The 12,432-nt window shown below is 40.5% G+C and overlaps 1 protein-coding gene and 1 non-coding gene across 8 annotated transcripts in view; both read left to right on the forward strand.

The window, feature by feature from the left end:
* Window positions 1–12,432, forward strand: part of MACF1 (microtubule actin crosslinking factor 1) — a 342,009-nt gene that overhangs the window by 187,135 nt on the left and 142,442 nt on the right. For all 7 annotated transcript variants that reach the window (XM_070404781.1, XM_070404779.1, XM_070404782.1 and 4 more), the window contains 8 exons: window positions 1,536–1,662; window positions 2,202–2,385; window positions 2,823–2,992; window positions 7,237–7,415; window positions 8,064–8,202; window positions 8,793–8,986; window positions 10,266–10,428; window positions 11,784–11,867. In XM_070404781.1, the coding sequence (XP_070260882.1) occupies window positions 1,536–1,662; window positions 2,202–2,385; window positions 2,823–2,992; window positions 7,237–7,415; window positions 8,064–8,202; window positions 8,793–8,986; window positions 10,266–10,428; window positions 11,784–11,867 (1,240 nt within the window). The remainder of the gene's footprint in view (window positions 1–1,535; window positions 1,663–2,201; window positions 2,386–2,822; window positions 2,993–7,236; window positions 7,416–8,063; window positions 8,203–8,792; window positions 8,987–10,265; window positions 10,429–11,783; window positions 11,868–12,432) is intronic.
* LOC139004573 (U6 spliceosomal RNA) lies at window positions 4,299–4,402 on the forward strand. The gene has a single exon (XR_011470447.1). It is a non-coding gene; the product is annotated as a U6 spliceosomal RNA (small nuclear RNA).

The following is a 12,432-nucleotide window of genomic DNA, read 5'->3' on the forward strand; positions in this document are numbered from 1 at the left end:
ACTATTCCACTGGTTTCTAGCTTCCAGGGTTTATTGTTGAGAAGTACAGTATTATTCTCATTCTTTATCTTTCTTTTTCTAAAATATATTTTTTATTGATAATAGTGTTATAGATAAATCCCATCCCCTCCAACCCCACCTCCCAGCCTTTACTCCCCCTGCCCAAGTCTTCACTACCCTATTGCACGTGTCATGGGCTGTGTATATAAGTATATAAGTTCTTTGGTTTATTTCTTCTCACCCCTCCAATTCTATCTTACTTTCTTTTTTTCTTAAGTTTACAAAACTGTCAAATTCTCCCTTTGTAGTGAGCAGTACTATGCTTTTGACAATGCACAGAATTGCGTATCCTCCACTACAGTCACAATACATATCAGTTTGATACTTTAACCTTTTGAGTGAAATATTTTTCTTTCTGAAGTTTTTGAAATCCTTTTTGTCTTCAATCTTTGGAGGGGATGCTCTGTCCTCAGGTGAGTCTTTGTGCTTACCCTGAATACAAACTGCAAACTCACATCTTTGAGCGCTGGGGAAATTTTTGTTAGATTGCTTAATTATTTCCTTCTCTATGTTCTGCTCTTGCTTTTAAGAACTCTCATTTGATCTCCTGAACTGATTCTCTAATTTTCTTTCTGCTTTATATTCCTTTGTGTTTTTGTTCTTTGAAATTTCCTGAACTTTTATTTCAACTTTGCTGATAATTTAGTGGGATTTTGGAAAAAGGGAAGATCTATAATAATAAAAGCGTAATATGCTAATTAGACTGGACAGCCAAACGACCTTCCGGACGAAGCCGGGGCTGCGAGGGCCGAGGCAAACCGCTGCAGCTGCCAGGGCCGAACCCCTTGCACGAATTTCATGCATCGGGCCTCTAGTAAACTAATGAGTTTAATGTCTTTTATTTTTAACTGACAATCCTGGCTTCTAGTTTTTCACCCTACATTAATATCTCACATTTCTCAATTCAAGCTTATTTGGTATTTGTTGCATGTGTCTGTGTATCTGTGAGTTTGTCTTCCAGAAATAGAGACTGAATTAGGCATGGGATGCTTGAGAAAAAAATTTTCTCAAGCAGTTTCCCCCATATATATACCAGATGATTAATTGCTCTTAACTTTTAAACATTTTAGCAGTTTTGTAAATATATAGAACATAGCAAATTACTTTTTAAGTATTGATGTTGTCATTTTTCAACAATCCCAAATGAGATTATTTTATCTCTAATTTTCTCTGCCATTGCTTTCTCTGAGTATTTTCTCTCTCTAACCTCTCATAATTATGTTACATTCAGGTAACATCTATGAGATTGCTAAGTGTGTTCTGACATAATATACATAATAGTGCAGCAAATTAGATTGTTTTGAGATCTCAAAGTAATTTAGTTCTAAAGATGCTGTGCATTTTTTTTAAGTATTTGGCTTGTTGCCTTTCTCTGCTCAGCATATAAGCTCAGTTCTGCTAAAGTAATCACATTTCTTTTCTGAGAGGGTCTCAAATCTTAGAAAAGCTATAACCAGGTTCTGTGTTGTTCCTAGAGTGGAGCAGTCTTACCAGAAGGTCATGGCCCTTTGGCATCAGCTACATGTCAACACCAAAAGCCTTATCTCCTGGAACTATCTGAGGAAGGACCTCGACCTTGTGAAGACCTGGAACCTGGAAAAGGTACTTGTGAAAACGTCACTCCAGGCTCACCTTCTACTGGCAGCTTTTCTCAGAAGGAACTTCTTTTCATCACTGAGATCCTACTCACCCAATCAGAATAAAATGGAAGCAGGGAGACTGGTTCAGGTTAGGGCCTGAGGCTCTAGGAACTAGAAACAGCAGCCTGAATGGTTAAGGAAATTCCTGATGAAAATAACATATTTGGTCTTCTTGGCGGAGGGAGAGATTGCAGGCTTCTGACTGCAGGATCAGCATCTCTTTTGCACAAGTGTATGTAGCAGGGGAATATGGTGAATTAGTCGATATTCAGGGTTATGTTCAAGGGGGCACAAAGGGTGCTTCGGGGGTGCTAGTGCTGTTCTGCTTCTTAACCTAAATCCTGGTTACGTGGACAGGTTCACTTTGTGAAAAGTCAGCATAATTACAATTAAGGTTTGTACATTATTTTGTATCTATGTTAAATGTAGAAGAAGAAAAAAAAGGAGAGAAAGTATGATGTTCCCATTCTATTGACATTTTTTCTGGCTTTTCATGTCTAGCTTCGGTTGTCAGCACCAGAGGAGTGCCACCAAGTTATGAAGGCCCTCCAGGCCCACTGCGAAGACTTTCTGCAGGATAGCCGGGACTCCGTGCTCTTCTCGGTGGCGGACCGGCTGCGTTTGGAAGAGGAAGTGGAGGCTTGTAAAACCCACTTCCAGCACCTGATGAAATCCATGGAGAATGGTGTGTGTGCCTTGGGAAGAGGAAGAGTACAGGTGGAATGAGAGTTGGAGGGTGCTGCAAGACCCTGCCTATAAACTCGAAAGTACTGTCACCACTAACACTAAAACATTGAGAGAGAAAAACTTGTAGAGATGAGTTCAGATCATGGAAGAAAAGGCCATATTTTAGTCTTTATTGCTAATCAACCCATCACATTTTCTTGTGGAAATAACATGTTTGGGTCCTTCAAGATAATATTTGTAATTATCTTTATATAATTATATAATTTAGGGACTTTAGGATCAGGCATTAGGTTCCCCATTTAAGGCCTTGCTTTCATTGGTGGAATATCAGGTCTGCTGGAACCATGGGTAGGTACCCTCTTGTCTGAGGGTGATTCCCAGATTTGCTGGTCTCTACTGTGGTGCGTAATGTCTTCTGTGCTTGTGCATTCACAGAGGACAAAGAGGAAACTGTAGCCAAGATGTACATTTCAGAGCTGAAGAACATCCGGCTGCGCCTGGAAGAGTGTGAACAGAGGCTAGTCAAACGAATTCAGACCCCAGCCACCTCTGGGACTGACAGAGATGCCTGGCAGGCCAGTGCCTTAAGGATTGCAGAGCAAGAGGTAAGCCCTGAGAGAACCAGAGGGGGGACAGAGGGTGTTAGCTGCACAGTAAATGCTTTCAGAATGAACTGGATAGCAAGAGAGTGTGAGTCCTAAGCAATAAGGCAATAGACTCATGGCGAGCCTACTTCCCGGAGGCCTGTAAGTGCCTTTGCCTGTGGAAAAGCTTGACTTCAGCCCCCACTGTATTGCTGAATGTTGATTAGTTTCCTACATGGTTGGGAAAGCAAGCAGGCTGGTGAGCTGCTCTAAGCGCTGCATTTGGCTTTGTATTTAAAGGCTGCTTTGTAGAGATGCTCTCTGCTCTGTCTCTTATGTATATGTTACTTTCTATTACACGGTTACTGCCAGCTATGAGACTCAAAACTGTGAAGGAAAGAATTAGATTCTACTCTGGGTTTTAGTGCACTTTCTCTGTGACTTTGAGCAAATTAACTCTCATCTTTAGTTTCCTTTCTTATAAAATGGAGATAATATGTGAGTCACAGACTTGTTTTGAAAATTAAGTAACATAGTACATATAATAAACTTCTGGAAAAATAAAATGCTGTAAAAATGTAGGGTAGTATTCTTGAAGTAAAAGCAGCAAATACTAGTTGCTTTATTAAGTGCTCAAAGGCATGCAAAGAAAAGTTGCCTTTGGCGTATAGTGTACTTAAAAAAGAATAAAATGTTTAAGAGAGGCTGTAAAGCCCTAGCCAGTTTTGTTCAATGGATAGAGCATCAGCCTGTAGACCAGGGGTGGGCAAACTTTTTGACTCGAGGGCCACAATGGGTTCTTAAACTGGACCGGAGGGCCGGAACAAAAGCATGGATGGAGTGTTTGTGTGAACTCATATAAATTCAAAGTAAACATCATTACATAAAAGGGTACGGTCTTTTTTTTTTTTTTAGTTTTATTCATTTCAAACGGGCCGGATCCGGCCCGCGGACCGTAGTTTGCCCATGGCTGCCGTAGACTGAAGGGTCCCGGGTTTGATTCTGGTCAAGGACACATATCTGGGTTGTAGGCTCAATCCCAGGCCCTGGATGGGGCATGTGCGGGAGGCAACCAGTTGTTGTGTCTCTCTCACATTGGTGTTTCTTTCTGTCTCTTCTCCTCCCTTCCATTCTTTTCTAAAAATCAATGGGGAAAAAAATATCCTCTGGTGAGTATTAACAGGAAAAAAGAGAGAGAGAGAGGGAGAGAGATTGTAAGATAGCACCTGGTGTACTTCCAACTAACATTGCTCTAGGAATTTAGAGTGTTATAGAACATTTCTACTTGGGATAGTATGAGAGAGCTCTGTGAAGAATACTAGATTTGGTGCTCACTTTGGCAGTTCATATACTAAAATTGGAAAAATACAGAAATTAGCATGGCCCCTGTACAAGAATAACACAGAAATTTGTGAAGCATTCCATATTTTTATTACCTGTTTGCTCCAGGATCTTACTGTCACAGAATACTTACCATTTAATAAAAATCTACCATCAAAAAAAATACATTAGATTTGATCTGAGAGCTTTAAGGGGATGAAAAGAATGGCTAATGAGGAGTCTTTTTTTTCTTGCCTTTCTTAATTTTTCTTAAGCTTGAAGAGGAGGTTGAGAGGGCAGTGTAATTTTCATTGGCCTAGAGCAGTGGTTCTCAACCTTCTGGCCTTTTAAATACAGTTCCTCATGTTGTGACCCAACCATAAAATTATTTTCATTGCTACTTCATAACTGTAATATTGCTACTGTTATGAATCATAATGTAAATATCTGATATGCAGGGTGGTCTTAGGTGACCCCTGTGAAAGGGTCGTTCGACCGCCAAAGGGGTTGCGACCCACAGGTTGAGAACCGCTGGCCTAGAGGGATCTAATTTACCTATATGAATCATATATGAACCTGTAATTCTTATATTGAAATGTTTTACTTTTCTGTAATGATCCAAAATCTATTTGTGCCTACAAAATAAAACATTCTAGGAGGTGAAGGTTAATATTCAGCTCTTCTAAAAGACCTTCCTTTTTTTTTTTTTTCTTTTTAAGAAATGGTTTCAGATATACAAAAGTATTATTTTTTTCCATTGAATTTTAGAGAGAGAAAGAGAGACACCGAGAGAAACATCAATGTGAGAGAGAAAGAGTGAGAGAGAGAGATCTGAGAGAGGTACATCAATCCACTGCCTTCTGCACACGCCCCAACCAGGGATCATACCTGTAACCCACGCATGGGCTCTGACCAGTAATCAAACCCGCCACCCCTTGGTGTATGGGATGATGCCCAACCAGCTGAGCCACATGGGCCAGGGCTCAGATATACAGAAGTTTTTATTCTTCACCGAGATTTATCCTTCACCTAGATTCCCCAAATGTTAACTTTTTTTTAACATTTGCTTTACATTTTTTCAACATTTATGTATACATAATATTTTCTTTCTTGAGAGAAACTTCCAGAAATTATGTCCTTTTACCCCTAAATACTTAAGTGTGCATTTCCAAAAACAAGATAGTCTCTTACATCACCATAGGACAATAATTAGAATTAGGAAATGAATATTGATATAAGAATTTATTAAAATTTTATCAGTTGACCTAATAACCCTTTTTGGGGTAGCATCCCAACCCACCCTATCCCTCTTGTAAAAAAAAAAAAAAAAAAAAAAAAAAAGTAATTTTGGTACAGGATTCAATCCAGTATCACACATTGTATTTAGTTGTGATATCTCTTTACATTTCTTTAACCTGAAATCATTATTTTTTATAGTCTTTCATGAGCTTAACATTTTTGAACAGCGCAGGCCTTTTATTTTGCAAAATGTCCCTCTATTTGTGTTTATCTGAGACTTCTTCACGATTAGAAATAGGTTACACATTTTTGGCAGGAATACTACAGAAGTGTTATTATGTCCTTGGTGAATAATACCAGGAGGCATGTGATGGTGATTTGTCCCATTACTGGTGATAATTTTTATCACTTGTTGCTACTTTCTTCTTTGTAATTACTATCAATTGGTGGGGAGATACTTTGAGCCTAGTATGTAGATATCCTATTTTACAGCAAACTTTCACCGACTAGTTTTAGCATCTGTTGTTGACTCTTGACTGAATAATTATTAGTATGACTGTTGCCAAAAAGGCATTTTCTAATTCTGTCATTCCTTTTGCAGTATTTAATTTCTATTCTATCAAATGGAAAGAGCTTGCCTCCCTACCTCTCTCCTTTATGTCAGTATAGACTGATGAATTCATATTTTTTTCAGTGGTTTGTAGATTGCTACTACCTTTATTTTGATGTTCAAAATATTCCAAATTTAGTAATTGGTAGCCCCTTCAAGCTGGTTCCTATGTCATTTTTGTGTTTTTGACAGCTTAATTGTTGTTTTAGTGGAAGGATGGAATTTTGGAGTTCTTACCCACAGTTTTTGGTGATGACACTCCTAGTTCCTATGTCATTTTAACATGTCATCATTATTCTTTAAGTGCTTTATTAATTCTCAATAAAACAAAATATTCCAGGTTCACCTTGCCCTAGCCAGCCCCAACCCTGGGATCAGCCATTTCTCCAAGGAGTTCTGCTTCTTCTAGGAGGAGAATGTTATTTAGAAACCAAGATTTGGGTGCTGAGTGTGCTCACTGTTGTTGGGATGTCATTGCTTTAGGACTGCTCAGCAGATAGAGCTAGAAAAGTGCATACTTACAAACACATATGCAAACACACATACAAACACACTCCTATGTTTTACACACATATTTATATATACATGTACATATCACAAAAGTATATCAATATCAGTCTATCACACATATACACACAAAAAAACAACAACATCATCTATGATTTTATATGTATCTTATCTCTATTCAGTTCCACGGGGCTTATTCTAATCTTCCCTTCCCCAAGGGAAAAACCTACTTTATATTATCCTTAGCAAATTCACTTATTATTCAGTTCTTACATGTACAGAGAGTACTTTTAGAATTTCTAACTAATATTACTACAAAAAACAAACCTATTAACTGGAGTTCAACATTTATTTGTAGTTCTTTCTGTTGTTCGCCTAAAAGTATGTTAATAGTCCAGGTACATTGTTCAGAAATTACTGTGTGTGTTCTCCCCCCTTCACCCCCTGCAGTGCTGTTTCAGAGTTTATTCAACCACTCTCTTATAGATGGCATTTAGGTGGCTTCCAGTATTTTGCTGTTACAAACAAAGACTTCTTTCTGACTTGTTTAATCCATCTCTGTCTTTGTTATATGTCTTGTTCCTGACAGCATACCCAGGACGATTTGCAACAACTGAGGTCAGACTTGGATGCTGTTTCCGTGAAATGCAACAGTTTTCTTCGTCAGTCCCCATCCGGTTCAAGTGTTTCAGCTCTGCACTCAGAACTCAATCTGCTGGTAGAGAAAATGGACCGTGTCTATGGTCTCTCCACTGTCTATCTGAATAAGTGAGTGAGCTGAGGACTTGGGTCCAAATGGCAGTGTTTCCATTGGGATGAGAAGGGGAGGCGCCCGGAGTGTTTCAATCGAGAGAGATTGCAGATCTTGAAGATCATGTGCCCATGATAAGAGACCATGGCTTTAGTTCAAGTATGGAGTGGGTACATTTGGGCCCCACTGAACAAATGCCAGTGGGGGAGTTGATTTGCAGTGTTAGGATTCTTTTGTACCCCATTTCTGTTCAATTAGATACCACTAAAAAAAAAAAAAAAAAAAAAAAAAAGAAGAAAGAGAAAGGAAAAGGGATCACTAAAGAATAAAAAGAAACAATTTAAGTAAACTAAGTACAAGTCTTTGAAGCTCTTCCCTCTTACTGCCCATCTCCACCTGTGACCTTGAGGAGAAGCAGATTGTCAGTGCTTCATAGTGTTGAGTGGGTTTCTGGCCTCACCTTTTCTCCCAGAGTCTACCGCGTGTGTGTGTCCCACTGCCACCTAGAGTTTTATTTTGAATTGGCTTAAATTGGCACCACATATACCATGCTCTCTTATTTTTATGAAATTGCTTTATTACAGTTATGTTTTGGGAACCTCTCCTTAGTGTTCCAGGTCTGTAGCCCATTTCATGTGTTAATGAAAGTGATTTTATCCTCACAGGCTCAAGACAATCGATGTCATAATGCGTAGCATTCAGGATGCTGAACTCTTGGTCAAAGGTTATGAGATCAAGCTGAGTCAAGAAGAAGCAGTACCAGCAGATCTCTCAGCTCTGGAGTCCCATCGGTCTACATTACGGGTTGGTTGCTCTGAGTTTCTTAGGAGGTTGACTTAATACAGGGATAAAGCAAAAGTAGGCTTACAGTTGTAGGTGAAAGACAGAGTTTCTACTTGTATTATTATTTATTAATTGTATTATTTATTTGTATTACAACTGTAAATCTAATTTGCCCACCCCTGTATATCCAGGGCTTTGAGGTAGCAGAGAAATACAGTTTTGGATAGTATGACACTGACTTTGTTTGTATTTGAACTAGGAAGAATATCATATTTAATATATTTTAATATGTATTCAAAGAATAGATTGATAAGAAAACCAAGAATCAGATTGGCTAAATGGCTTACCTTGGTTTCATAGCTTATAAGTGATAGAGCCAGGTTCCAAACACAAGTTCTTTGCACATTTCTCTCTACTGTACTGCCTGCCCTTGGCTGCCCAGTGTGCTTGAGGACATGGAGGCATTTCTGGCACAGACATTATGGGGTCTAGCTTCTGAATCACAGATAGAATGTGACAACATGTCCTTGTTGTCTACCTTAGTCTGAGCCTTTCTTACCTCTTAGCATGGAATATTTTTAATCTTGTGTTGCTGTGCTTGTTTTGAATAGCACTGGCTCAGTGATGTCAAGGACAAGAATTCAGTGTTTTCAGTCCTGGATGAGGAAATTGCCAAGGCCAAGGTGGTGGCAGAGCAGCTGAATCGTCTGACCCCAGAGCGAAATCTGGATTTGGAGCGCTATCAGGAAAAAGGCTCCCAGCTGCAGGAACGTTGGCACCGGGTCATTGCCCAGCTTGAGACCCGGTGAGTGGTAGCCCTACCCTCTTCTCCTATTAGGGGTCAGGGACTAGATTTTAAACAAAACTAGAGTTATATCTGTGTATGCTTGTGTAAAGGCGGGATTTGATAGGGAGAGGTAGACATGAAATGATGTTATGAATTCTGAACAAAATGCGTGACAGGAAGTTGGGACCACCAATCCCAAAGTAGACTTGAGTCTTGCTTTTGAGTTGGCAGTGATGGTCCTAGTGCCTCTCCTGTGTCCAGGTCGTACCTGCTTAAGTCGTGATGACAATAGAATGGGAAGGGGACTTGGTGGTCTTCTCTCAAGAACAGCACCTGGGTTCAGGCGTCACTCCACTAGCTTTGAATCTAATATGAACCATTTTCACAGTGGGCCTTTGCAGAATTTCTTTCATTTGCTAATTCATTGGTTTTATCCCTATAACTTGAGATCCTACTTCCGATGACTTATTTGAATAAGAAAGATCGAAAACTACTTATCTGGAGCTAGGCTGGGTAGGCAGATATATAAGCAGAGGAGTTATAGTAACTCATAAAGGTTGGATTGATTCTCTATACTTGAGTTACTATTCCAAGGCTAGCTAGGCTAACAAAAATGTTATAAGAAATAATAGTAAATAATTACTGTTTTTCACTCACCCTACCCCCACTGCCCTCCCCAAGAAATTAGAGTGATCATAAATCATAGCTGGGGTAACCTGACAGGTACTCTGTCATCAGGGACAGAAGTATACAGTCAGTATTACCTTACTGGGAACCTGGTAATCCTTGGCAATCTAGGTAAAAAATTTGACAAGGATTATCATGGGATGCCAGGCCCTGGGCAGTTTCCAGGGCCACCAGGACACAACTGTTTTTTTTTAAAAAATATATTTTATTGATTTTTTACAGAGAGGAAGTGAGAGGGATAGAGAGTTAGAAACATTGATGAGAGAGAAACATCAGTCAGCTGCCTCCTGCACACTCCCTACTGGGGATGTGGCCGCAACCAAGGTACATGCCCTTGACTGGAATCGAACCTGCGACCCTTCAGTCTGCAGGCCAACGCTCTGTCCACTGCGCCAAACCGGTCAGGGCCACAACTGTTTTTACTCACTTTTTACCCCATAGGGCACTGGGTACATGCATAACTCTCAGCATTTAATTGGGATTCCCCTCAAATAAAGATGTATCCTCTGTGGTTGAGCTCAACTGGACACAGGCTACCGAGGGAATTGTCTCATTTACTTCATTATATTGACACCAAATACCTAACGGCAGTTTTTCTCTGCTCCTCCAGCCAATCTGAACTAGAAAGTATCCAGGAAGTTCTGGGAGATTACCGAGCCTGCCATGGAACTCTCATCAAATGGATTGAGGAAACCACTGCCCAGCAGGAAAGGATGAAGCCAGGCCAGGCAGAGGACAGCAGAGTGCTATCGGAGCAGCTCAGCCAGCAGACGGTGGGTGCAGCAGTAGCACAGTGGAAGTTGGCAGGGGCTGGGGGTTCATCATAAAAGAAGATGATGTGATAGCAATGAAGCTTCCCCTAAATGGTAAGACATTCTGAGCCCTGTCTTCTGAAAAGGGTTCAGCAGGATGGTCTCAAGATACTGGTGTTGCATTTAGGCCAGATGACCTATAAGGTCCCTTTTAATGCTGAGTTTCTTTGAGTATAATATTGAAATCACTTGATGGACAGATTAAAATTATTTTGGTTTTGCCCTGGCCAATTTTGTTCAGTGGTTAGAGCATCAGCCTCAGACCAAAGGGTCGAGGGTTTGATTCCTGGTCAAGGGCACATACCTCAGTTGCAGGCTCTTTCCCAGTCTGGTCAGGCACATGCATGAGGCAACCAACTGATGTGTCTCTATCATCTCTCTCTCTCTCTCTCTCTTCCTCTCTCTCTCTCTCTCCCTCTCTCCCTCTTTTCCTCTTTCCCTCTCTCCCTCTCCCCCCCCCCCCCTTCTTCTCCTCTGCTCTCTAAAAAAAATTTAAAAATCAATGGAATGAATATCCTCAGGTGAGGATTAAAAGAAAGTATTATTTTGGCTTATTTTTTTAAGCCTCACCTGAGGTTATGTTTTTATTGATTTTAGAGAGAGAAGAAAGAGTGGGAGGGAGAGAGAAAACACATCAGTTGCCTCCCAAATGCACCCTGACTAGAAATTGAACCTGCAACCTTTTGGTGTATGGAATAATGCTCCAACCAACTGAGCCAACTGGCCAGGGCTGGTTTATTTTGTTTCTTGATATTTAATTTTATTTTAGAAGGATTAGAATATGGAGGAATGCAAACCCAGGGAAAGCTGTGAGTGTAAGAAAATTATATCATTCAAAGCAGTTTTTATGTGTTGGTATCTTGGGGTCTCTTGTTTTGTTTAGCATTACGGTTAGGTTGCCTGGATTTCAATCCTGGTTTGCTCACTAAGCAAATTACTTAATCTCTTCGTGTTCTATTTCCCCATCAATAAAACGAACATAGTCTGTTATTTGTTCAACTGATCTCCACGTTACTGTTGTTGGGAGTAAATGGAGGGATACATGTGAAGTACTTAGAACAGTGCTTTTCAAAGTGTGGACTCCAGACTAGTAGCATCTTCTGGGAACATGTCAGAAATGCAAATTCTCAAACCTAGACCCAAACCTACTGAGTCAGAAACTCTGGAGGTGGAGCCCAGCAATCTGCTTTATGCTGTCTTCCAGATGATTCTGATGCAGGTAGGGTTTGAAAACCACTACCTTAGAACCTAACAGATGCTCAGCTGTTTCGGTGATGGTAATGACAATGGTAATGGTGTGATATTTTGGTTCCTAGGATCTGTTTGCAGAAATTGAGAGAAATCAGACAAAACTGGACCAGTGTCAAAAATTTTCCCAGCAGTACTCCACGGCTGTAAAGGTAACTCTGCCATGTCCCACAAGGAACATCAGTGACCTTCAGCTTAGGAAGCCCGGCATTGTCACTAGGTTTTCCCCTGCAGCTCTTCTGCTGCAGGCTGGCCCCATCCTCCAGTTAGTGCAGCTGTGTACTTCTCATGGCCCACGTTGGAGGATGCTCATGAGGCACCAGATGTCAGCTACAATGGAAGACTCTCCATTTAGGTGACTCACAGGCCTCTTAAACTTAGTATGTCAAAAACAGAATATTTGGGTTTTCTCTCATCTTGCTTATCTCAGGATATAGTGTCACCATTTTCCTATTTGCTGAGGCAAAAAAACCCCAAAGTGATCCTTAACAGTTCTTTTTGCCTTAAACTTTATGTTCAGTCTTTGAACGAGTTGGCCCCATCTTCCAATGTCTTGGACCTGACTGCCTCTCATTGCCCATCCCTCACCATTTCCCTGCTCACATCTAAGTGAGGCATCTTCCTTAGACCACGGCACTGCCTCCGAGCTGAAAGCTTGCTTCTGCTCCTGCCCCACAGGCTGTTTGCCCACACAGTAGCAGAATCACCTTTTAGAAC

This window comes from Myotis yumanensis, unplaced genomic scaffold, assembly GCF_028538775.1.
Source record: "Myotis yumanensis isolate MYYU_CA2020_CCGP unplaced genomic scaffold, mMyoYum1.0.hap1 SCAF_2, whole genome shotgun sequence".
Taxonomy (NCBI): Eukaryota; Metazoa; Chordata; class Mammalia; order Chiroptera; family Vespertilionidae; genus Myotis; species Myotis yumanensis.